This window comes from Malus domestica, chromosome 13 (assembly GCF_042453785.1).
Source record: "Malus domestica chromosome 13, GDT2T_hap1".
Classification (NCBI taxonomy): domain Eukaryota; kingdom Viridiplantae; phylum Streptophyta; class Magnoliopsida; order Rosales; family Rosaceae; genus Malus; species Malus domestica.
The window spans coordinates 8,447,944-8,474,624 of NC_091673.1; the positions used below are offsets into that span (position 1 = coordinate 8,447,944).

Consider the following 26,681-nt stretch of genomic DNA (forward strand, 5'->3'; position numbering starts at 1 on the left):
TAACACGACTAATGTTAATTCGGTCTAACGTCACTTAGTTTCACTTTGTTTAACGAGATTTTGAGTTCAAATATCGTGAACGACAGTTATACACAAGTTAGCTAGTGATTGGATTCCAAGCAGCATGCGTGTAATAGTTCATGGATGTGAATGTTTAGGACCACATCTACTTTTGAATTATGGTTGGGATTAATTTAAAGCATTATATTGATAATCATACTTAAGCCCACATCATTAGGCATGTAAATTAATCCATGCTTTGGGGAAACAATATTTTTCTTTATATATCTAAACTACAAAAAGTGACATTCAAACTTGAGTGCAGAGAAAAAAACATAATGCTTTAAAATAAATTAACGCATGATTTTACGAGTCCCTATCAATTTTAGAAAGATCCCTGAATGCATGCCCTCCTCAACGACTCGCCATCTCTCCCAACAATTTAATTAATCTTTGATGACCTAATACTTGGTACCTTTATTAATTTACTGCTACTTGTTGCCATTTCATCGTCTCCAACTTTTTTATATCCTTATTTTTTGGAACTTAGATCGATCGACGCAGTCACGCAGGCATTTCGGTAGAAAAAATATACAAACTCAAGGTGACACATGTTTAAAATTCAAAACTTGAACCATACCTACTTTGTTAATTTTTTGGTTTGACTCAACCAAGCATTATGTTACCCATTTACAAGTAAATTTGATAATGATTGCTTACTTGAAACGGAGAAATAATAAATCTGAAAAGTTAGGAATAAGAATGAAATGGTACATGGTCACCTATTTTATCAATGTAATTTTTGGTTTTTTAGGTATTAGATTATAGATTAATGTAATGTGAAACTCGTATACTTTTTTATTCTGCATGTGGCAGTAAAGGAAAAAGTAATGAATTCGGGAAGTTAAGAATAAGGGAGAAGAAAATGGAACAAGATCACTTAATTCACATAGTCAATGTAATTTATGATTTTTCAAATATTAAATTACTAATTGTAATGTGATCATGTGTGTGTAAGCAAAAATTGAGAAAGTCAGGAATTTGAATAATTTAAATACATATTCCATGTAAACCTACCATAAACCTCTAGAAATCAAGATTGTACACAAGGGTTAATTAACCTTAATAATTATTGTTAGCTGAGCTAATCAAGGTGAATATATAATTGAATAAACTATGATTGATATCCTACCTAAATGCTGTGTGTGGGTATTGCTTTCATCACTTGCTGGCATTGCTCTCTTTGTCTTGAAGATATATGGTTTTATTTTAATCTTTCAATTTGATACCCCACCCTGCAGCATATAATCTTCATATAACAAAAGACTAGTCTCAAGTCTTCACGACCGCCTTTCTGGTTCGACATTTCTGTTTCCTCTCCCAATTTTCTATGTTCTGCTTCTGAAGGAGTGAGAAGCAACATGGGAAGAAACAAACAAGAAAAAGACACCATGAATCGCAAACTCAAGGTACATATATACGTGTGTGTGTGTGTATATATTTCCATAAACCTTTCTCTGTAACTGTATTATTACTTCAAAGCTGCTCCTAATTGGCATAAGGAAGTGATTTACGTTCATTCATTCTCTCCATGTGCACAGCCCGTTAATTTCAGTCGCTTGGTTCTCTTTGGTTATTCAATCCAAAGGCCAGAGATAAATAGGGTGTGCATGAAGAGAAAATGAGTGTTTGGAAATCACTTTCCGTTGACATATCTTGGCATAGTGAAATTGGCTAGAGCATTATGCTCTCTCTCTGCACTCAAGTTCAAATTGTTCTCCCCGTAGTTGAGATAATTAGAATAAGGAAAAATATTGTTGCTAAATGTGAGCTGTAAATTTCCAATTCTTTGCTCTTTAGGATATAGTAAGAGGTGAACTCCAAGGACTGGCTTCAGGTTCTTCACCAAACTCAAGAACTCAAGATGGAAGACCAAGCAGCATGATAGTTAAGGTTAGTGAATTCTATCCCCTACTTTTTTCCTTTTTTAATCGTGACGGTCACATCATCATGTGGTACTACTACTAATTTACGTGTTAACTGAGTTCCGCCATACTTGTTTGAATCACAGAAGGCAATCACCATGTTTCCTGCTCACTTGATAGCAGAAGCCATATCCTCACTCAGAGGCCTTGATCTGAGATGGTCAGGTCCAATCACACCAAGTGAGATGCTCTATGTTCAGCAATACATCTTCGCAAAGTACCCAGAATACTGCAATGGACTAGTGGAAGATGTCGAAAAACTATACATCGATAATCTTTTGATCAACAAAGAATCCTCAGGAACTCCACCCTATGATAAGCTCAAGTTACCCAAGAGTGTGACAGCAAAGGAGTTGTCCCCATTCAGCAGCACTCACTCCGACTTGGACAGGACTAAGATGGAACCCTCAAGACTTCTCGACATCCTGACCAAGAAATCCTCGTTCCAGGGTAACTTTGTATCCATTCCTGAGGTCCAAGCAAGGAATAGGGCATTGAAGCAATGTGGGTTGCAAGAGGAGGACTATTTAGTCATTTTCATGTCAAATTACAAAGATGCAATGGTGATGATTGGTGAGAGCTACCCTTTCTTCAGAGGAAATTACTATATGACCATTGTGGGAAAGGAGACTGATCCCATAAGGGACTTTGCAAGTACCAAAGAATCTAGGGTTATTTCAGCACCAGAAACTTGGTTGGATTTGAGGATAAAAGGGTCACAACTTAGCCAGTACTTTAGGAGAAAGTGCAAGTATAGTCCCAAAGGAATGTTTTCCTATCCTGCCACTGTCAATGGGACTAAATACTCAATGCATTGGATCTCGGAGGCACATAGGAACTCATGGCATGTCCTGCTTGACGCAACCGGCTTGGTTTTGGGGGAGGACCGGTTAACGCTTGCGCTGTACCGACCGGATTTTGTGATGTGCACCCTCAACAATACACACACCCAGCCATCCAGCATCACTTGCCTCTTGGTCAGGAAAAACACATTTGACACTATGACTAATCCAGCCTAGGGTTTCATCATGATATTGCTTTTTGTAACAATAAACATGTGTAATTTTTATTGCTTTATTATTCCTGTGAACTCTAATTTCATGGACCTGATTGTACGTGTAAATGGAGCATAGTAAGTCTTTCTTTTTCTTGTTCCTACTCCTATTTTTCAAAACCTAATAGTCTTGACATAGGGCATGTTTTAATTTCTTCGTTAAGAAGGAAAGAATTTGTTGGGTAAAGCGTTTACCTTTTGGATTATTTCGCCAATTTTTTCTCCGAACTTAGAGCAACTACTGGTTTCCTCTTCAAACTTTCATTTGGGCCTATTCTTCTCCCTCCACAATCATTATAAACGGTTAATTTCCAACTTAATGGTTATGTTTACGCACAATTTATTCAAAAATTTTTTGCTAGAAAATACTAGGGCTGGAAAAAAATCCCAAAAATCCCAAACCAAACCAAAAAAATCCCGATCCCAAACCAAAAAAATCCCAAACCAAAATTCCCGAAATTTTCGGGATGTAATCCCAAACCAAACCGAAAGTTTCGGTATGGGATTCGGTATTGCATTTCATTTTTTCGGTATTCCCATACCGAACCGAAAAAAAAAATATATATATATATATAATTTTTTAATTATAAGAGAATTATTTCAACCGTTGATTGTTTTGCATTTAATCTGTGCCGTTGATTTCTTTTTTAGGTCAGATCACATTTCATTTCAGTTCCTCCGTTTCGAAGTGCAGCCCTGACCCTTAGCCTCCGGCCCTCACCAACGCTAGCAGAAGTGAGTTCGGGGGAAGCCGTGAAATTGTCGGTTACAACTACAAAGCGCGCATTTGGAGAGAGAGTTGAAGACCCTAGCCGAATCTCCCCCAGTCTCTCTGTGTCTTGTGCGGAGAGCAAAAGATGCAGATCTTCGTGAAAACCCTAACGGGGAAGACGATAACCCTAGAGGTTGAGTCTTCCGACACCATCGACAATGTGAAGGCCAAGATCCAGGACAAGGAGGGCATCCCGCCGGACCAGCAGCGCCTCATCTTCGCCGGCAAGCAGCTGGAGGACGGCCGTACCCTCGCCGACTACAACATCCAGAAGGAGTCCACTCTGCACCTGGTGCTCCGCCTCCGCGGTGGCGCTAAGAAGCGTAAGAAGAAGACCTACACCAAGCCCAAGAAGATCAAGCACAAGCACAAGAAGGTGAAGCTCGCCGTCCTCCAGTTCTACAAGGTCGACGATTCCGGGAAGGTTCAGAGGCTGAGGAAGGAGTGCCCCAACGCTGAGTGCGGCGCCGGGACTTTCATGGCCAACCATTTTGACAGGCACTACTGTGGTAAGTGTGGTCTCACCTATGTTTACCAGAAGGCCGGCGGCGACTGAGTTAAACGCACCGTTTAATATGTTCGTTTCTGAAACAGATGGTTAAGTTTAAATAATTTTGATTTAGACTTGGAACGGTGGTTGTTATGGATTATGGTTTATGTTTCTGATATGGTACTTTAGAATTTTAATTTCGACTTTGAAGTTCAAAAAAAAAAAAGTACTTTTCGAAAACTAGAGCTCCTTCGAGGAGGAAGATTACACCACACTTCACGGCAACACACACACACTCCTCCTGTACTCTTTTCACTCCTCTTCCCCCCCCCCCCCCTCTCTCCCCAACTCTCTTTCCTCAACTTCTTCATCTCCGTCTCTCTCTTAAAAGGTATGAGTGCTTCTGCTTCTGCTTCTGTTGATGTTTTGCAGTGTTAAATGAGCAAGGGGGCCATAGAAACTTCTTTTCGAACGACTCAACTCAAAGTTGTTTGGGAGCATATGCTCCTATCAATTTTACCCGGGACACACAAAAGAAGTACTTTGATCCTATTAGACGGGGGAGGGTGAAGAAGCTAGGACAGAAGGGTAGAGTTCAAGAGAGCAAAATGCGTTTAGGAACGTGGAATATAGGAACCTTAACGGGAAAATCTATGGAAATAGTGGAAGTTATGGTGAGGAGAAGGATAAATATTATGTGCCTACAAGAAACTAAGTGGGTTGGTAGTAAGGCAAATGATCTAGAAAACTCAAGGTTTAAACTTTGGTATTCGGGCACAAATAGAACGAGAAACGGTGTTGGCATCATCGTGGACAAGACCTTGGTACAAGATGTTGTAGATGTCAAGAGGGTAGGAGATAGAATCATGGCAATCAAGATTGTAATAGGACAAGAACTTATCAATGTGATTAGTGCGTACGCACCTCAAGTAGGGTTGGATACGAGTTCGAATGAGCAATTTTGGGAAGATCTTGGAGACTTGGTGCAAGGAATTGCTCAGACGGAGAAGTTATTTATAGGAGGAGATTTAAATGGACACGTGGGCAGGGAGACAGGCAACTATGGAGGTTTTCATGGTGGCCATGGTTTTGGGGAGAGAAACGAGGATGGGGAAGCTATCTTGGATTTTGCAATGGCATATGATCTCTTCTTAGCCAACACCTTCTTTAAGAAGAGAGAAGAACATGTGATCACCTACAAGAGTGGGTCGTCAAAAACACAAATAGATTTTCTTCTAATGAGGAAAGGGGATCGTATAACTTGTAAGGATTGCAAAGTTATACCAGGAGAGAGCGTGGCTAATCAACATCGCTTGTTGGTGATGGATGTACATATCAAAAGAGTAAGACAAAAGAACAAGACTTGGAAGTGCCCAAGGACTAGATGGTGGAATCTAAAAGAAGAAAAACAAGTCATTTTCAAAGAGAAGGTAATCACCCAATGTGTGTGGGATAGAGAGGGGGAAGCTAGCCAAATGTGGGATTCCATGGCTAGTTGTATCCGAAAAGTAGCAAAAGAGGTATTATGAGAGTCCAAGGGCTTTGCCCCACACCAAAAGGAATCTTGGTGGTGGAATGAGGAGGTACAAACAAAGGTGAAGGCTAAGAAGGAATGTTGTAAAGCCTTATACAAGGAGAGGACCGATGAAAATGGTGAAAAGTATAGAAAAGCGAAGCAAGAGGCGAAAAAAGCTGTCAGAGAAGCTAAGTTAGCGGCCTACGACGATATGTATAAACGACTAGATACCAAAGAAGGAGAGTTGGATATCTATAAACTATCTAGAGCAAGGGAAAAGAAGACAAGGGATCTAAACCAAGTGAGGTGCATCAAGGATGAGGATGGAAAGGTTCTTGCTACAGAGAACGCGGTTAAAGACAGATGGAGAGGTTATTTTCATAATCTTTTCAATGAAGGACATGAAATGAGCGATTCTTTAGGGGAGTTGAGTAACTCAGAAGAGTGTAGAAACTACTCTTTTTATCGTCGAATCCGGAAGGAAGAAGTGGTTGTAGCTTTGAAGAAGATGAAGCATAAAAAAGCAATAGGCCCAGACAATATACCAATCGAAGTGTGGAAACTTTTGGGAGAGACAGGTATAACATGGCTCACTGACCTTTTCAATAGGATTTTGAAAACGAAGAAGATGCCAAATGAGTGGCGAACGAGCACTTTGGTGCCTATCTACAAGAACAAGGGCGACGTACAAAATTGCATGAACTATAGGGGTATTAAGCTAATGAGTCATACAATGAAGCTCTGGGAGAGAGTCATTGAGCATAGATTGAGGCAAGAGACACGGGTTTCGGACAACCAATTCGGGTTCATGCCAGGGCGCTCAACCATGGAGGCAATCTATCTCTTACGAAGATTGATGGAAAGATATAGAGATGGGAAAAAGGATTTACACATGGTCTTTATAGATTTGGAAAAAGCGTATGATAGGGTCCCAAGAGACATTCTTTGGAGGATTTTAGAGAAGAAAGGAGTACGAGTAGCATATATCCAAGCTATAAAGGATATGTATGAAGGAGCAAAGACTGCCGTAAGAACTCATGAAGGACAAACCGAAAGCTTCCCCATAACTGTAGGATTACATCAAGGCTCATCCTTAAGTCCTTACCTTTTTGCGTTGGTAATGGATGAGTTAACAGGACATATTCAAGATGATATTCCTTGGTGTATGCTTTTCGCAGACGATATAGTGTTGATAGATGAAACTCAGGAAGGGGTAAATGCAAAGCTTAACCTTTGGAGAGAAGTGTTGGAATCTAAAGGTCTTCGCCTAAGCCGATCAAAGACAGAATATATGGAGTGCAAGTTCAGTGCAAATGGAGGCCAAAACGAGTTAGGGGTGAGGATCGGAGATCAAGAAATACCAAAAAGCGACCGTTTTCGTTACCTAGGATCTATCTTGCAAAAGAACGGAGAATTAGATGGAGATCTCAACCATAGAATACAAGCTGGATGGATGAAGTGGAAGAGTGCATCCGGTGTGTTGTGTGACCGCCGTATGCCATTGAAGCTCAAGGGAAAATTTTATAGGACGGCAATAAGGCCGGCGATGCTGTATGGCACAGAATGTTGGGCGGTGAAACATCAACACGTACACAAAATGGGTGTAGCGGAGATGAGGATGCTTCGTTGGATGTGTGGGCACACGAGAAAGGATAAGATTAGGAATGAGGATATCCGGGGTAAAGTAGGAGTAGCCGAAATTGAAGGAAAGATGAGAGAAAATCGGTTACGGTGGTTTGGACATGTGCAAAGAAGGCCTACTGACGCTCCGATTAGAAGATGCGACTATGGGACAGAGGTTCAGGGCCGAAGGGGTAGAGGAAGACCTAGGAAAACTTTGGAAGAGACTCTAAGAAAAGACTTAGAGTACTTGGATCTAACGGAGGACATGACACAGGATCGAGCACAATGGCGTTCTAAGATTCATATAGCCGATCCCACTCAGTGACTTGGATTTTCCAAGTCTCCAATCGAGAAGTTTTCCTCACTCGGGAAATTAAGGGAACACTACCCCAACCTACATGCTCCACTCAGAAAGCTTCAACATACAAGCTTCAACAAAAGAAAATTCAAAGAACTTAGCGAAGAAGGCTTTGGTGTATTTAACACAATACGTTGAAATGAAGGAAAGCTTATTTATTGATATCCCCGATCAGCTACAAATATGTACATATACATGAGTCAAAATAAACACACAAGACGGAGCCTTCACAAAGGTTGCTTAGGAGAAGTCTCAGCAGTCGGTAGAGCCCCAGAAAGAGAAGGCACCGGAGGGGGATCATTTGGAGCCTCAGTACTGGACAGAACCCTAGAAGGAGGAGGCATCAGAGGTTGATCATTCGGAGCTTCATTACGCGGTACAGCCCCAGAAGACGAAGGCAATAAATGCCTTTGGAACAAACCCACAAATCTCTGATGATCAAGTAAAACCTGACCATCAGTTTCCTTCATCTGGTCAAGCTTCCTCTTCATGTTTGTAGCATAGTCATGTGCGAGCCGGTGCAACTGTTTATTCTCATGCTTGAGCCCTCTAATCTCCTGTTTGAGACTCATCACTTCAGCCGCCAAGGATTCAACTTGGCGGGTTCGAGCAAATAGGCGTTGGGCCATATTAGACACAGAACCTGCACACTGAACACTGAGAGCCAACGAATCCTTAACAGCTAACTCATCAGACCGTTTGGAAAGTAGTCTGTTATCTTTGGGAGTGAGAAGGTTCCTGGCCACCACCGCAGCGGTCATATCATTCTTCATCACGGAATCCCCAACGGTAAGAGGACCAGTAGGGGAGACGAAGGATGGGCGCCATATGTTGTCTGGAGAAGGCGGGGCTGCCTCTTCAACAAGGTTCAAGTCAAAACGACGGTCGGAGGGGCCAGACATTTTCAAAGGTGTTGAAGAGAGAAGAGGTCGGACAAATCAAGATCTTAGAAGTGCAAGAATGAAGCTTCTACTGGTGGAGATTCAAGTGTGCTTTGGAACTTAATGTCAGCCTCTATAAAAATCTGCACTCGACGGAGCTTCGGAAATCGAAGAGGCGCCTGCTCAGAAATCGAAGAGGCGTTTGCTTTCTCAAAAGCTGGGCTGCTTAGAGATCACGAGGGTTGATCTCAGAAATCGAAGAGGCGTTTGCTTTCTCAAAAGTTGGGCTTCTCAAAGACCACGAAGGCCGATCTCAGAAATCGAAGAGGCGCTCGCTTTCTCAAAAGCTGGGCTCCCCAGAGACCACGAGGGCCGATCTCAGAAATCGAAGAGGCACCTACTTTTCCAGCCTTGTCAGCACCCGTCACACGCACACTCAGCTTTGCAGAAATTATGGGCATTCTGTCGAAGACTTCTGGGGAAGTAGAAAACACATGAATCTTACTGTTCAATCACCCACTTCCCACACGCAACAATAGCTCATGGGTACCACAGATAACTTTGCCAAAGTTCTCTGCCAAAGTTGAGCACGTGAAGCTTGCAGCTCCCACTACATCGCTCTGACCAAGAAGGGTAAAAGAATAGCAAAGAAACAGCACTAACAAAGTTTAGACCCATAAATTTTGAAGGTCTAGCTACCATATTATTACCCACAAGGGTAAAGGAACAGTACTATTGCTGGATAATTGGAAAGTCCCTGTGTGTCAACCTCTGTGCTTCGTGGCAAGGTAGACTAGCAAACATGCCCAACCTTTACTCACATTCGAGAAAACACTCCCAATAAGATTGCTTGCTCCAAAATCGAAGAGGCACCGTCCTCCGAATCTCGAGAGCCAGACTCCCAACATGACTACTTTCTTAAAAATCGAAGAGAGGGTAAAGGAACAGTACCATTGCTGGATAATTGGAAAGTCCCTGTGTGTCAACCTCTGTGCTTCGTGGCAAGGTAGACTAGCAAACATGCCCAACCTTTACTCACATTCGAGAAAACACTTCCAACAAGATTGCTTGCTCCAAAATCGAAGAGGCACCGCCCTCCGAATCTCGAGAGCCAAACTCCCAACGTGATTACTTTCTCAAAAATCGAAGAGACACTGCTCCCCGAATCCTCGAGAGCCAGACCCCCAGCATGATTGCTTTCTCAAAAATCGATGAGGCATCTTTCTCCGAATCAATCGAAGAGGCGCTCGCTTTCTCAAAAGCTGGGCTGCTCAGAGACCACGAGGGCCGATCTCAGAAATCGAAGAGGCACCTACTTTTCTAGCCTTGTCAGCACCTGTCACACGCACACTCAGCTTTGCAGAAATTATGGGCATTCTGTCGAAGACTTCTGGTGAAGTAGAAAGCACATGAATCTTACTGTTCAATCACCCACTTCCCACACGCAACAATAGCTCATGGGTACCACAGATAACTTTACCAAAGTTCTCTGCCAAAGTTGAGCACGTGAAGCTTGCAGCTCCCACTACATCGCTCTGACCAAGAAAGGTAAAAGAATAGCAAAGAAACAGCACTAACAAAGTTTAGACACATAAATTTTGAAGGTCTAGCTACCATATTATTACCCACAAGGGTAAAGGAACAGTACCACTGCTGGATAATTGGAAAGTCCCTGTGTGTCAACCTCTGTGCTTCGTGGCAAGGTAGACTAGCAAACATGCCCAACCTTTACTCACTTTCGAGAAAACACTCCCAACAAGATTGCTTGCTCCAAAATCGAAGAGGCACCGTCCTCCGAATCTCGAGAGCCAGACTCCCAACATGACTACTTTCTCAAAAGCGAAGAGAGGGTAAAGGAACAGTACCATTGCTGGATAATTGGAAAGTCTCTGTGTGTCAACCTTTGTGCTTCGTGGCAAGGTAGACTAGCAAACATGCCCAACCTTTACTCACATTCGAGACAACACTCCCAACAGGATTGCTTGCTCCAAAATCGAAGAGGCACCGCCCTCCGAATCTCGAGAGCCAGACTCCCAACATGATTACTTCCTCAAAAATCGAAGAGACACTGCTCTACGAATCTCGAGAGCCAGACCCCCAGCATGATTGCTTTCTCAAAAATCGAAAAGGCATCGTTCTCCGAATCTCGAGAGCCAGATACCACAGACCACTTTTTCAAAGTGCTCTGACAGAGTTAAAACATGTGAAACTGGCAGCTCCCACTACCGTGCTATGACCAAGCAGGGTAAAGGAATAGCATTACTACTTGTTGTTAGGGAGACTCCTATATATGTCGACCTCCATCCCCAACGGACAGGCAGACCTGCAAAAATGCTCAACCTTTCATCATATCTGAGAGGGCACTCCCAACGAAGCCTTTCGAAATATTCAGCTTTCTTTCCCCCCGATAATACCTCTGCAAACAAGCTATACTAGAGCAAGAATATCTCATATCATCAGGGTTAAAAGCAAGAGTATCCCATATCATGCTTTTTCCCTGTCTTTTCCTTTGGCCTTGTTTTTACCTGCAAGACAAGGAGAAAGAGAGCAATCAGTCAGCACTTGGATCAAGCTTCCAGCCAGGAACTGACTGCCTGGAACCCCTTACCTGATTACTTACCTGGCATTGCTCTCGAGTACTCATCTTCAACATCTTATGTTTCCAGGGAAGATTCCGCATCTGCTTGAGGAACAGATAGGGCAAGTGCGAAGGATACAAGGAAGCATGTGGAGACAAGCGTAACAGCACACGTGCCGATACACCCATTACTCTGTCAAAAGCAAAAGTATCCCATATCAGCAGGGTGGAACGTACTCTAGATTTGATGGACTTGTTTTGACCCTCAAATTCTTCAGTCGGCCTTATACTCTGGAGGAAACCAGAAAACCCTCCAGCTCAGTTCAAGAATAAGCCTGTGGAAAGTTACTTCTTCAAAAGCAAAAGTATCTCATATCATCTCTTCTCATTTTTCTTCTCTTTATCCTTCATGCTGCTGCAAGATGGGGAGAAGGTGAACAATCAGTCGGAGCTCTGATTGCTTACCTTGTCTGTCACCTCTTTCAGCAGACCCCCTAGCTCGGCGACTTGGGGGACTCCTACTACATGGTTTGTATCGCGCTTGACCAAGCCTGAGACTACAAGTAAGCTTCAAGTGAAATTGATACATTACCTTGTGCATCTCCACCAGTTAAAGATACCACCCCTGGATGGAGGAAGAGTACTTCCAGAGAAGATGCCACATCTACCTATGAGACAGATAAGGCAAGTCAAGACGACACCACACTCCGATACTTAGAAGTTTCGTGATTACGAGATCATTCTCCCACAATATTTCCTAATGTCATTTGTACTAAATCATTCACTTGTACTCACTAAAGGAGAGCTTGAACCTATGTACTTGTGTAAACCCTTCACAATTAATGAGAACTCTTCTATTCCGTGGACGTAGCCAATCTGGGTGAACCACGTACATCTTGTGTTTGCTTTCCTATCTCTATCCATTTATATACTTATCCACACTAATGACCGGAGCAATCTAGCGAAGATCACAAAAAGCGACCGTTTTCGCTACCTAGGATCTATCTTGCAAGAGAACGGAGAATTAGATGGAGATCTCAACCATAGAATACGAGCTGGATGGATGAAGTGTAAGAGTGCATCCGGCGTGTTGTGTGACCGTCGTAGGCCACTGAAGCTCAAGGGAAAATTTTATAGGACGGCAATAAGGCCAGCGATGTTGTATGGCACAGAATGTTGGGCGGTGAAGCATCAACACGTACACAAAATGGGTGTAACGGAGATGAGGATGCTTCGTGGGATGTGTGGGCACACGAGAAATGATAAGATTGGGAATGAGGATATCCGAGGTAAAGTAGGAGTAGCCGAAATTGTAGGAAAGATGAGAGAAAATCGGTTCCGATGATTTGGACATGTGCAAAGAAGGCCGACTGACGCTCCGGTTCGAAGATGTGACTACGGGACAGAGGTTCAGGGCCAAAGGGGTAGAGGAAGACCTAGGAAAACTTTGGAAGAGACTCTAAGAAAAGACTTAGAGTACTTGGATCTAACGGAGGACATGACACAAAACCGAGCGCAATGGCGTTCTAGGATTCATATAGCCGACCCCACTTAGTGGGAAAAGGCTTTGTTGTTGTTGTTGTTGTTGTATTGATTTTTGAGAGAAATGTTGGAAGTAAATGAAGAAAATTATTTTTCCATATTGTTGCCACTGCAAAAGTCACCAAGTTGATATAACTACAGATTGTACTTCTCTTGTTTAATTTTCACTTTTAATTTGAGGTATTGAGGGTTTACTGGTTATAAATTTTGTACTTGTAGAAACTCATTTTAGGTTCATTCAATTTATAGGAGTTATATAGCAGTGAAGCATAGGCATGTTCAAGGTTTCATTTTTAAGCTGATGATAAAAATTGGGGCTGTTACATTCAGTGGGCATGGCCCAATATTAGGTTTTTGTCCAATTGGACCAATATTAGTTTTTTTTGTCCAAAAGCCCAAAAGCCCAAAATTATTTCGGGATTCCCGATTTGTCCCGAAATCCCGAAACTATTTCGGGATTCCCGAAAATTGGGATTCCCGAAAATTTGGTTTGGGATCGGTATTGAAATTGGGATTCCCGAAAATTTCGGTATGGGAATCGGAACAAGGGTTTCGGTATGGGATCCCATACCGAACCACCCCTAGAAAATACACATGCAAATAACCAAACCCTAGTTTTTCCCATCGCCACTGGCCTCTGGCTATGGCTGGGGGCCGGTGGTAGCCTCTCCCTTTCCTTCCTCTTTCCCCTCATGCCCATCTCAGCCATCCTCCACCCCTCACCACACTCTACTTTTCCCACCATCTCTCTCTGCCTCTTCCCCCCACGTTTTCACTCCCTCCCCTTCCCCGTGCCACCCCCCGGACGCTCCGCCTTCCTGCGCCCGTCCATTGTTATTCTAGACCTGGGTCTTTATCGTCGGGGTTTCACCGTGCAGCTCCACTGCTTTGTTTTGACTTGCTGATGAGACTCCAAATCTGTGCAGTGGCCTTTTTCATGGTTGGTGGCGGTCTCACCTTCTGGGGTATTGTTTTTCTGCTTCCTGTAACTCCTGGGTAAGGTTTGCTCCATAGTTGCCCGGCGGCGGCTTTTGGTCTCCCGCTGGGTGGGTGTGCATATTTGCCAGCGTCTTTCTTTCGGTTGTTTAGACATCCGAGGGCTCTGCCCTTGGATCTATCGTTATGTCCTCTTAAGGTTCGTGGTGGTGGTGGGGATGACGGTTCAATGGCGTGGGGGGTATTGGCTTGGCAACCCCTTTACAACCCATGTCGTTGCCGTTTTTTCTCGCCCTTACTACGACCAACTCCAGTCAAACGATTCTCCGGTGACCCTTGATACTTTATGTTGGCTTGGTTTGTGATGGTGTTACGATGTTTACAGTGGCTCTGGCTGGAACCCTTTCTTCCCCACCTCTCTCAGGTCGTCCCAGCTACAGTTGGCGTCGCTCTCATCCCGACATTTCTACACTTGACTCGGGCTTTGCTCCCCACGCCTTTTGCCAACTTGTAGATGCACCACTTGTTTCTTTTGTTTTTTTAGTTTAGTTATCCATTACTGGTTTGTTGTTTCGGCCTTTGTGTCGCTTATGCGAATTTGTTTTTAGCCTCGCTATCTAGTTTAGGTTTTTGTATCGTGTATGCGGTTTTGTAGCCTCATTGTCTATCATAGGTTTTGGTGTTGGTTCAGTGCTTGGTATGTCACGTGTCTATGGGACATATCAATCTCGGAACTCCTCACTCTAGTGGTGTGTTTTGTGTGATGGCCGTATAGGGGTATTTCAAATCATTTGTATTTGTGCTTATTACCTTCAGATCAAGAAATTGATCACTGAAGTATATATACCCATTTGGCATTCTTGTAAGTATTTGGTTATGTTAATGAAATATTATCGTTTCTTCTAAAAAAAAGGAGAAATAAATTAATCAAAATAGAAGTTCAGAAGAAAATTAGCAATGCATTGCAAGTTATGGGGCAAAATCATAGAAATATTCTTACCATTACATCGTAGTTTTCTGTCCGAAAATGGTACAAAAGACAATACACCGTCATCGCCTAGAAATATTTTCAACAAAAGACTACCGTGTAAAGGTTAGCATGCCCTAAGTCCTCGAAATTGTTCCAGGTATAACCCACATGTTACGGGTGACTAGTCAATCATTCCAGTTGACCGAAGAGGTTTACAAGACAAGTTAACAATGAATCAAGGACCATACAACCTTTAAAACTTTTAAAAGTCGCAAAGTACCTTACAAAATTCGAACTCACCATTATTGTTCTATTGAGTGGTCAATAACATTCCTGGATTATCATTAATTATCTTTCTTTTCACCGAATATTTCAGAGACAGGCCACTAATCATTTCATCCATTTTTTTTTTTTGGTAAAACATTTCATCAATTTATTAGTGTTTATATCATAAATGGTTTTTAAAATTGACTCAAACCAACAAGATGGTATTTGAAATTAAAAATTGACCAATGTAGTCCCTGAAAATATGTGTCACAAATCAATATAGTCATTTTGTCACAATTCGTCAAAAATTATGTTATGTGCTAATGTGTCATATAAATGGGGTCCACAATACCTAAGTGTTTGTATCACGAATAGTCTCTGAAATTGACTCACACCATCAAGATGGTCTCTAAAATTGAAAATCAATCAACGTAGTCCTTGAAAACATATAGGTGTCGTAAATCAATGTGATCATTCGTCACAATTCTGTCAAAAAAAATTATGTGCTAATGTAGGTTTAATAACTAATTAAAAAAAGTTGTCAAAACACTTTTTTCCACATTGAGATTATGTCAAGGTAGAGCTTGCCGTTCTCCGTATGACCAAGATAATCGAGGGAGCTCCCAACAAGCTCACCAAGATTAAGGTTGTGAGGCTATCGATTGCCCAAATATTGACGATGGAGTCACTGAAGTCGTCACCACTCCAAGTCGTCACAAAATATAGTTTCGATCGTGGTCCAATTCAATGAAAGGTGTAAAGATGAGTGGCTTGAGATTTTTTGTTGTTGTTTTTTTTTTCCAGAAAAGAAACGGTGAAGGCTACCATAGATGGAGGTAGAAGAGTATAGGTTGGGATCATAGATGAATGCGGTACCGAGTTTCTGGATCGACAACTTTTTTAATTAATTATCAAATTATTAAACCTATTTATAGTTTAATTTTGTTGTTTTAGTTAGACTTGTAAGTCCATTTATGTGCCACATCAGCACATAACACAATTTTTTTACAGAATTACGACGGAATGACCACATTGATTTACAACACCTATTTTAGGACCAAAATGATCGATTTTCAATTTCAAGGACCATTTGTGATTAAAAAAGGACCTGTTAGACCCATTTATGTGTCATATCAGCACAAAATAATTTTTTTTACAAAACTGTGATGGATGAACCACATTTATTTGCGGCACCTATTTTCATGGACTACATTTTAAATTTCAGATACCATCTTGATGGTGTCGATCAATTTCGTGGATCATTTGTGAGAAAACCCACCCTATTTATTAATATTTAAAAAAAAACTAATTGTTATGAAATTATGATTAACTATCACATTTTATCCATTATCGTACTGTGAAAACGGTTTATAATTTAATAAAAAAAGGTAAAATTATTTCTCTAAAAGTAAAAAAGAGAGCAGCCATTAGTAAGAGCAATGTTATTCTTACCATCTAAATATACCATAATTTCATACCATTTTATGTGGCAATTGAGATGGACATCCACACAAGTTAAAAAAATCCCATGTCAGCTAAGGTGGATATTTACGATTTTACTCAATGATTTTTATTAATAAAATAATTAAAAAATAATAATGAAACCTACTTGCTCCCGTTTTCAAGCCTCATCGCTGGGCCTCCTCCCTCTTCGCTCTCCAATTTCACCTTCCTTCACCGACGATCGATGGTGCTCGATCCCCTTCATCACTGCTAACGGGCCAAATATCCTGATGGTGCTCCCAGTGATTGTTTTGCTCTGCCACCAAATCAAGTTTGCAATTTTAATGGTTTATGCCTTCTAGCCAAATGTTGGATTTCATAGGTTTTTAATTCCAGCAACATTGAACAAAAATATGAGAAGGATTGGATACGATATTTTCTTTTCTGTTCCACTGCTGAGGATTTTCCGAATGGAAGAAGATTTAGAAGACAACCTCTTTTCTTCTTTCTTCATGGACTTTTGGTTAGCACCAAAATCTTTTCCTAATCCTCTATAGGAATGAAAATTTCATTCCATGTTATCTCCCGATGTTGTCCAAGGCTTTGGCTTGAATTTTCATTGGAATTATAATTTGTTGGACTCATATCAGGTAAGTTGAACGGGTAGGGTTTAAGCAAAAATTAAATTAAATTAAAATAAACAGAAATTCTACCTAGGTTGAAACCTAACCTTCCACATCACGTACTATAATAAGATGGTAAGAATAGCAGTAGTATATCCAATGGCCGTTTCGACCGCCGCGCTATTTAGCAAAAACGTTCGCCGTCACCGTGCGTCACGTTAGCGACGGAGGGGATCTCAAAGTGCCAGAGCCTCCCTACTGCCTTAACCAAGAACTTCCTGCAGAGGAACTCCTCAGCGAACGCCTTCTCCACCTTCCGATCCACATCGTGAAGGAACACGTGCGTCACACCGGATCCCCGCCTCCTCCTCGCCATGACAGCCGCAGAGAATATAGCCCCCATCCGCCCCGGCGCTTCCGGGAAATACCCGCGCGGCGCATCGACCATGATCAGGTCCCACTCCTTGTCGTACACGTCGTCCGGCAGGTTGTCCAGCGCCAGCCTGCACTCGGTATTTCCGCGCAGGACGGCCTCGGACGGGGAGCACGACCGTTGGGAGCGGTACGAGGAGAGGAGCTCGTCCGCCTCCTTGAGCTGCGTGCGGTAGCGCACCGTCTCCGCCCGCAGCTGGGGGGCGTCCTTGAGGACTGTCTGGACCCACTTGGGGTCCTCCTCCAGGAAGAGCGTCGTGCCTCGTGGATTCAGGGAGGCCCACATAAGGGAGTCGAAGCCTAGGCCGAACACGAGGAAGTTGCAGGGGGAGCGGGACTTGAGGACCTCGAAGGACACAGTGATCTCGTCTCGCGACTGCTGCGGGGTCTGGCTCGACGTGGCGTAGTGGAGGATGGCCTGGAGCTGGATGGCCGCCGGGGCATCGTCGACGGCGCGGAGAAATGTGGGTCCGGCGATGGAGTAGAAGACGGAGTTGCCATCCTGGAAGAAGCTGGAGATCGCTAACCCCGCGCCGATCAGTAGAACCAGAATGACGACGAGAAACACGGGTCTCTCCGACAATGGACTCCGATTCTTCATGTTAATTTTTTAATAATATTTAAGAAAAATAAAAAAGTGAAAATGTAAAAGGGTAAATCTGCATAATATATATGTCGATTGAGATTTTAGGTTCCGACGTGCGGTGGTTTATATAAAGCTGGGGAATGGGAATGGGAAGAAGGGGAAGGGGAAGGTAATTTAAGCAGAGATTGGTAGGGGAGCCTTTGGAGTGTTAGGGGAGAGAGACGCAGATGAGTTGACGTAAAGAATTGAAGGGGCTTATCTTGTAGGATAGGAGAGTAGTGTCCGATTGGCTTTTGGGGTGCCATGTGGCATGCAGAATCTGAGAGTGGGCCCTTCATTCCTTCCAGGTCCAGTTGTTGAGCTTATCTGGAAAAATCCCGTGGCTTAGATTGCAAGTCAGAGCCACCAGCGGCGAAACCAGTAACTGACGCGGGGGGGAGGCAAATTTAAAAAATTGTAAAGTTAAAAAAAATAGCAACAACCAAATCCTTTTAAACAGTAATGTCTTCTATAATTTAAGCATTGTTTGAAGGAGGATTTGAGCATTGTTAGTATCGTTTCATTACGTAACTATAAAATGGAAGGGAAAATAATAATTCTTACACTCTTAAGGGGGGGGGCGAAGTTAAAAAATTGTAAGGTTAAAAAAAATAGCAACAACCAAATCCTTTTATACAGTAATGTCTTCTATAATTTAAGCATTGTTTGAAGGAGGATTTGAGCATTGTTAGTATCGTTTCATTACGTAACTATAAAATGGAAGGGAAAATAATAATTCTTACACTCTTAATCCTAGAGTAGACTATATTAATATGTATAATAATTAATCCAACCAACAATTCAATTAAGCAATACCAATAAGCACACAAATTATTCAATAAATAAATATTCAATTCAACTAATCATATGAATACTTGTATACATTATGTAATATTCAATTAATTAATCAATAATCAAGAATTCAAATTTTAATTTTCACCCTAAAAAATAATTTTAATTTCATATCAATAATCATAGAATCAGATCAATAATCAATAATCATATTAGTACATTACCATAAAATTATATACCAATCAAATAAAATTTGTATTAAATAATTAATTAGTTTAGGGTTAGGAATTGTAAAATTAGGAATTAAAAATTTCACCTTTGAAGGCTGAAGCCGGCGGCTCAACGACTCGAGAAGTGGAGAGTGGCTGAAAGGTTGACAATTCAATTCAAATTAAAAAATATATATCTTCTGTTGCGAGGGACAACTTTGTTGTGCTCTCTGGCAGAAAGGTTGAAAAACAAAGGGGGGAAGGACACAGGACTGAGAGTCTGAGAGGGACTGAGAGTGAAAGGGGGACGCACGGTCCCCCCAATATATATATATTTTATTTCGAAACATACGAAACTGCACCGTTTCAATTTTTTTTTACCAGGACCAAAATGACGTCGTTTTGGCCTGGATGATTTGAAAAGAAAAAAAACACAGTCTGCTATTACGTGCAGCAAAACCCAAACATCACCGGACCGCAGGGAGCTCTGAACTACTGAACCAATGGGTTTTTTGGCGAGTGGAGGGGTGGACCCATAAATCTAGTCATGTTTTCCGGTGAGGGGAGTGGTCCACTTCTCGCCCTCACATGGCTTCGCCACTGGAGCCACCAATATACTTGAAAATTGATTGCAACCAATGAGGGCATCGTATAACACCAATATACCTGAAAATTGTCGTAGTACTCGTTGCTACAAACGCATGGGCGCAAGTAGAATCGAAATCGGAGCTACGGTTAAAATTTTACAGACTTACGAACGTGAAAGGCAACTTGGTAATTTCATGGTTAGAGATATTTTGTGACTTGTTTTGTGAGCCAAGTATGGCCCACACCCATTCCTTTACCCTCTCTCGTGTTCCCCTACCACTCTCTCTCATTTGTCAATCCTCACCTCAATCTTCCACTCATGGATTGCCATCTCACCCTCCCCCTCTAACTCTCTCACCTCTCAGCCTTCTCTTATCTCTCCCAGTTTTCCCCTCTCACTCTAACTCACTCTATCATTCTCTCTCTCTCACCGACACCACCATCGAACATCACTCAAACCCAACAACGTACAAGGGAACCGGCTGCTCACCAGATATACATCATCAACTCTCCTATATGAAGACACAAATGAACCCTGGAGGCATCACACCTTGCAATGGCTTACGCCATTGTTCATTTTTATTCCTAAACGGAATCCGGCGAGATCCTTACTTCCAACGTGGGTAGGCATCGGGAAAACCCATATCTCTTCCTTTTACGTCATTTGGTGTCAAATTTAGGTGTGATGAATGATGTTTGAACGCAGAACCACGTCGAGGCAACAAACCCATTTTTTCGGCAAGGTTCCGGTGGCTTTCGAGCCTTTTTTTTACCAAATGTGGCCACGGTTGAGGAAACTAATGGTACAATTTGATTCCTTGTTCTATGAGCTTCAATTTGATATATTGGAAGGCTAGGTTTAGTGAAGTTTTAGTTGATAGTAGTCGGAGATCATTCATTTTCCAGATTTCGGCGGTTGCATTGCAGTGGCAACAGGCAGGAGAAAAAGGAAAAGAAAAAAAAACAAACAAAAAGAAAGGAAGCCTAGATCCGTAACCCGGATCCGGATACAAACCCGGAATCTGGTCCGGCCCAGTTTTAAATGGGTGGAATATTCCAAAATATTTCTGAAATATTCTTTAGAATATTCCTCAAATATTCCTTGTGTTGATTTTTTTCGAAATTTTCTCGGAAACCCTCATAGGCTAAATTCGACATCCCGAGTTCCTTTTTTACATCCATTTAGTGAAATTCCAAAGTTTTAACGTAGTTGACCACTGGGGCGTCTCAGTTGACTTTTAAGGTTGACCGTTGACTTTTTCGTCGACTTTTTACAAATTTAGCACGCGATCCCTCTTACCGTATTTCAACGCTATGATTCCACATCCGCACTTCTTTTTCCCAAATTTGATCATTTAAGTTGAGTTTAACTAACGGATCCCAATATTATGCTTAGGTACGATTACTATGGGAGACTCCATCTTGCTGCGACATCGTAAATATCTGTGAGTGAGTCTTTTCTTTTATATAGTATATATATTGTTTATACCATATTTAGGGTCTCGTATTTAGATCTCGTACAAATACTCGGGGGACTTAAATGTAATTATGTGATAAAGGAATTGGCACATAGGTAATAAGTGAGGAGCCCTTATTCTATAAAATGACTCGTCACCCTCACAATGAGGAGAGGCCATTTCCTAAGCCTCTCCTAGCTAAAGCAAAGCTCTCACACTCTCTCCCTCACAAATACTCTCAGAGAAATACAATCAGTGTGGACGTAGTCCAAACCTTAGGGTGAACCACGATACTTCTCGTGTTATTTACATTTCTTGCAGATTCACGGTCGGATTTACGTTGTTCCAAGACCTCCGATTTTGTGCATCAACATTTGGCGCCGTCTGTGGGAATCGATACGAAAAGTTGTGTCGATTCTCTTTCATTTTTTTCACCTTCACCGTGAATCAGCAAAAATCACAAAAAAAAAAACCCAAAAACAAAAAGAAAAAGAAACCTGCTCCGTCTGCATTCTTTTATTTTTGGGGGCAATCTACTCTGTATACAGAATCAGGAATCAAATCTCTCATCTCTATGTCTGATAGTTTCTCTCCCAGAATCAAAGCTCTCATCCCTTTGTCTAGTGGTCTCTCTCCCAAAAATTATTCGACACACCCAGAGGGCGTGTGAAACTATGTCTTACAAATACAAACAAGGTTGTACACCCAGGATAGCCCAAAACTACTTCGTGCACGTCGCTCCATAGTCCCTCCCCCTTCCGAGCTAGGCCCATCATAAGGCCTTTGAACGGCTCAAGATCGAGTAGGCCGGCCTCTCTGTTGCTGGGTTAGCTGAACCCGACTGAAATCTGATCTGGGTATGCCGTGAGAGAACAAGCCCGCCAGCCTGCTTCACAAGACTATCATTAAACAGTTTTGGGCACTGTCTCTCTCTCTCTTGATCTCATCTCTCTCTCTAAAAATCATCGACAATGGGTGTGTGTCCAAACTTCGAGCCGTCGATCGAGATCAACCATCATCAGACCATTAAAACGGTGTTGTGCGCTCAAATCTCTCTGCATCACCTGCAACAGCTCTTCCTCTCGTTCTAGATCCCGCAACGCCGACGATCATCATGATTTCGACCACATCCAAGTTTCCCTCCTCCTCTTAAGTTCCATCTTTCTCTCTCTCTCTCTCTCTCTCTCTCTCTCTCTCTCTCTCTCCCTCTCTCACTGGGTTTGCATAAATTAAGAATGTAGTTGTTGTCTGCAAATGGATTTCAAGCTCCAAGCTGTGATGGGCCTGGTAGCCGTTCGTCTCAGTCAATACCCGTAGCCGAACGACGGTATTTTGTGAATGACTGTTGGGCTAGCTTGGCGACAAGTACTACCGATACACGTGCGCGGTGTGCTTGAGCCAGCTGGAGATGGGGGACGAGGTGAGAGAGATGGGGAACTGCTGCCATATGTTCCATCCCGAGTGCATGGACAGGAGAGAGTTCTGAGCAAAATTCCGAGTCTTAACGCGGAGACAGTACCTCAAACGATTTAGCCTTGATAGATCCGAACCGAAACTCGTCATTGACTCGGACAATCGTGTTGAGGTCACCACGAACTGTGAAGTCGCGAATGGCCAAGAGCAGGTCCATAAAGGATGATGCAGTTTGCTTGCTGCTACTGTAGTGGAAAGTGTTATGAGTTGTACATTTCATGCTAGTCGGTAAGCGCAACGGCTACCTCAAGGGTGTCACCACCGAGATCAACCACCGTCAAACCATCACTGTCCTCACCCTCGACAATGGCGCCATGTCATCCCGCTGATGTGCATGAAGAATCTCGGAACAAGTCTGATGCAATGAATGATGATTACAATAATTTGATTCAGGATTATTATGCAGTACTGCAGAATGATGGTGATGTCAGTGAACGGGATGGCACAACTCAGATCTCGTGGTGGAGCTGGAATACACCAACTGATGTTCAGGCAGCAGAAAAAGAGAAAAGGCAGAGAGTGAAAAGAAGAAAGCAAAAGCGGAGATAAGATTATTTTCTTATTATTAAATCTATTATCATTACTTGTCTGCCATATTGATCAGGGTCAAGAAAACAAAAAGAAAATCAGAAAGCAGAAAAGGAAAAGCCGAAAAGAAGATGATCCACTATCCACTACTCCACTATCCCACGGGATAACATGATTAAAGATAAGAAGATGCCCACCAAGGTTTCCCGTCTCCACTTTCTGTTGGACCAGAAGATGCCCATCAATATGCTGAAAATATGTAATTTATTTTTCTTATCTTTCGGAGAGATCTGTATAAACCCCATCAGAGGGTAATAGTACCTAAAAAAACGGCAAAGCCCAAAATAAATGGGCTGGAAGGTTGTGTAGAGGGCGAAGGCCCATGAGCCCAAAATAGCTCAAACCAGGTGATCAAAAGTACGCCCAGTACTCCACAATTATTCGACAACCTGCCGCTATTACCACCAACCAGGTGATCAAAAGTACGCCCAGTACTCCACAATTATTCGGCAACCTGCCGCTATTACCACCAACCAGGTGATCAAAAGTACGCCCAGTACTCCAAAATTATTCGGCAACATGCCGTTATTACCACCAACCAGGTGATGAAATGTACAACCTGTACTCTAATATCATTTGGCAACTAACCATTCATGCCACCAACCAGGTGATGAAATGTACAACCCGTACTCTAATATCATTTGACAACTAGCCATTCATGCCACCAACTAGGTGATGAAATGTACAACCCGTACTCTCCTTCATGCCACCAACCAGGTGATCAAAAATACGCCTAGTATTCCAAATTATACATGAGCATTACTTATGTCATTCATACATAAACATTTATGAGCATCACTCATGACAATCATACATAAACATTCATGACAATCATTCATGTCAACATTCATGAGCATCACTCATGTTAACATTCATAAGCATCACTCATGACAACATCCATGAGCATCACTCATGTCAATCAACATAAACATTCATGAGCATCACTCATGTCAATCAGCTTCAAAAGTTTCATTTACAAAGCTCTAGCTTCAAAGCTTCACTTGCAAAGCTTCACTTGCAAAGCTTCACCTACAAAGCTTCAGTGCAAGGTATACAAATACCGCCTCCGAACAACCGCCACTTCGGCCCATACATGGATTCAATTTGAAGTCTCTAGCCAACAGACTCTATTGACTGAAGACTTTGGGGACTACATTATGTACCATATATTGGGCCTCAACTGGGCCTCATGAAAAATACTTAGGGGACTTAGCCCATTACCTATGTATTGATGAGCAAACCCTTATTCTATAAAATGGACTCCCTCACTTTCATCAGAAAGCACATATCACTTATGTATTGAGGAGCGAACCATTATTCTATAAAAGAGACTCCCTCACCTTCATTAGAAAACAACGTCACCAGCTGAGCAATCGCCTCGCCGCGAGCATCAACTCTAGCCCATAATTTATGTATTGAGGAGCGAGCCCTTATTCTATAAAAGGGACCCCCTCACCTTCAAGTGCCACAAGCCGAGCCAACCAAGGTAACATAAGCCACAAGCTGAGCAGCCTCGCAACATGTGCTACTTATAGTTGAGCATCATTTCACTTTGAGCACCGCCTCATATCAAGTACCAGTTCAAGACGACATCTAGTTACTTCGGCCTACACATGGACTGAATTTCAAGTCTCCAGCCAAAAGACTCTCTTGACTGAAGACTTAGGGGACTACTATTTATACCATATTTAGGGCCTCATATTTAGATCTCGTACAAATACTCAGGGGACTTAAATGTAATTATGTGATAAAGGAAGGGGCAAATAGGTAATAAGTGAATAACCTTTATTCTATAAAAGGACTCTTCACCCTCACAATGAGGAGAGGCCATTTCCTAAGCCTCTCCTAGCTAGAGCAAAGCTCTCACACTCTCTCCCTCACAAATACTCTCAGAGAAATACAATCAGTGTGGACGTGGCGCAAATCTTGGGGTGAACCACGATACTTCTCGTGTTATTTACATTTCTTGCATATTCACAGTCGGATTTACGTTATTCCAAGACCTCCGGTTTTGTGCATCAACATATATAATTGTTAGTTTCCATTTATACCTTTCATAAAGAGTTTTCTACAATACGCCTAAATTAGTGTGACGTTTATAAGATTTATTGCATTGATATAAATTATGAAGTTATGCTACGTCATACGGGAAGCACAAGTATGCATATTATTATGCCTTAATTATATTTATGGTCGTAAATAGTATTATGGTGACGTGAATTATCGATTTACCATTGCATTATGATATTTGCGTTATCTGCTTATCGTTGCTGCACAAGTGTTAGTACTCGCCCGGGTCAGGGCCAGCCTTTCACGTGTATGTGCACATCGCACCGTACACTCACTTTGGATCCATTGTAGGTGTCAGTCTTGTCCTAGATTGTTATAGGCAATTAGGACTCGTATGTGCTGCACAGAGCGCCAGTCTTCACGTGATTGTAGTACTAGAACGTATATCATTGTTACACCCAGTCATGTTCATGTCAAAAGATCTTTACATGAACTCGTGTGTCAACATGTGTCGATAAGCACTCGATATGATATGTTTTCTTATGCGAGATTATGTGATTTTGGACGTCATGCGCTTATTTACGAGATATGGTGTGGTATTGAATTCTTGAGATATTGTAGATTACGGTAAGTATTTTCTTACTATATGTGGTATGTATATTTTGGAAACTATATTTGTTTTTACAGCGAGGGGTTATTATGTTTTCAAAAGGTTTTACTAAACTTTATTTTTAGGCTCACTCACCCTTATTTTTCGCCCCTCTAGGTTCTAGTAACTGAGCTTTCGTATCGACGAGGATTCTTGGCAAATCATAGTATGGGAGATTACCTACGATGGTATAATTCTCATTTCCCTCTACTGTACTTTACTTATACTCTGACATCACATGTGAATTGGGTTCATTTCCGAATTGGGTTCATTTCCGCTCACAAGCGCACTCTCACATTTAGGTACACTTAGGTTTAAATTTACTCACTTCCACATCACTACACTTTATGGCTTCGTCACCGTCCTGGTGACGGCCAGCACATCTCGATTCGGATTCCAAATGGACATTTCGGGTCGGGACGTGTCAGGAGGCCCAAGTAGATATATGATATTCTCACATAAGGTAATGTTTGTTATCCAATTTAATGTATGAAACACATGTAACACAATATTAACACAAGCATCGAGTCATTGATCTGTCAAAATCCTGGACAAACATAACAATGTCGTCTTACTAATAACTTAAAGCCTCGTTTGGTAGCCGTTTTAATTAGACCGTAATTCAGAAAGTAGGCATTCATCAATCTGTATTACTCAATTGTATGTTACTGATTTTATGAAAGGCCAGATTCTCATCAGTTTCCTACTATTTTTTCTTTAATGTCGGTTTTAGAAGTATACGTAACGAGTCGATTTTAGTCTCACGAAATATTTTCATCATATTTGAGTAATGCAAACCAATTATTCGTAAAGCAATAAT

The 26,681-nt window shown here is 42.0% G+C and overlaps 3 protein-coding genes and 1 long non-coding RNA gene across 5 annotated transcripts; 3 read left to right on the top strand and 1 right to left on the bottom strand.

The window, feature by feature from the left end:
- The first annotated feature begins 1,337 nt into the window (after window positions 1–1,337).
- On the top strand, window positions 1,338–3,140 carry LOC103452149 (uncharacterized). Its single transcript, XM_008391646.3, has 3 exons — window positions 1,338–1,469; window positions 1,861–1,953; window positions 2,072–3,140. The coding sequence occupies exons 1-3, from the start codon at window positions 1,422–1,424 to the stop codon at window positions 3,002–3,004; spliced, it is 1,074 nt and encodes a 357-aa protein (XP_008389868.1). The 5' UTR covers window positions 1,338–1,421; the 3' UTR covers window positions 3,005–3,140.
- A 756-nt stretch (window positions 3,141–3,896) lies between these two features.
- LOC103452148 (ubiquitin-ribosomal protein eS31 fusion protein) lies at window positions 3,897–4,717 on the top strand. Its single transcript, XM_008391645.4, has one exon. The coding sequence runs from the start codon at window positions 3,897–3,899 to the stop codon at window positions 4,365–4,367; it is 471 nt and encodes a 156-aa protein (XP_008389867.1). The 3' UTR covers window positions 4,368–4,717.
- Window positions 4,718–16,399: 11,682 nt separating this feature from the next.
- LOC103452152 (arabinogalactan O-methyltransferase 2-like) lies at window positions 16,400–18,295 on the bottom strand. Of its 2 annotated transcripts, none has more exons than XM_008391650.4 (2): window positions 17,146–18,295; window positions 16,400–16,731 (listed from the first exon to the last, which is right to left on the bottom strand). In XM_008391650.4, exon 1 carries the CDS (start codon window positions 18,069–18,071, stop codon window positions 17,223–17,225), a length of 849 nt encoding a protein of 282 aa, XP_008389872.1. In that variant the 5' UTR covers window positions 18,072–18,295; the 3' UTR covers window positions 16,400–16,731; window positions 17,146–17,222. The 2 variants fall into 2 exon arrangements, with proteins under 2 accessions (XP_008389872.1, XP_008389873.1); XM_008391651.4 differs by having other exon boundaries at window positions 17,129–18,290.
- Window positions 18,296–19,934: 1,639 nt separating this feature from the next.
- LOC139190679 (uncharacterized) lies at window positions 19,935–23,583 on the top strand. The gene is made up of 4 exons (XR_011575023.1): window positions 19,935–20,307; window positions 20,391–20,487; window positions 21,081–22,294; window positions 22,376–23,583. It is a non-coding gene; the product is annotated as an uncharacterized lncRNA (long non-coding RNA).
- The last annotated feature ends 3,098 nt before the right edge of the window (window positions 23,584–26,681 follow it).

Excerpts from the sequence above, each read along its gene's own strand:
- LOC103452149 (XM_008391646.3), top strand. The coding sequence starts at position 1,422 with ATGGGAAGAAACAAACAAGAAAAAGACACCATGAATCGCAAACTCAAG. Across the intron at positions 1,470-1,860 it reads CCATGAATCGCAAACTCAAG|GATATAGTAAGAGGTGAACT; the intron begins GTACATATATAC and ends TTTGCTCTTTAG. Across the intron at positions 1,954-2,071 it reads CAAGCAGCATGATAGTTAAG|AAGGCAATCACCATGTTTCC; the intron begins GTTAGTGAATTC and ends TTTGAATCACAG.
- LOC103452148 (XM_008391645.4), top strand. The coding sequence starts at position 3,897 with ATGCAGATCTTCGTGAAAACCCTAACGGGGAAGACGATAACCCTAGAG.
- LOC103452152 (XM_008391650.4), bottom strand. The coding sequence starts at position 18,071 with ATGAAGAATCGGAGTCCATTGTCGGAGAGACCCGTGTTTCTCGTCGTC.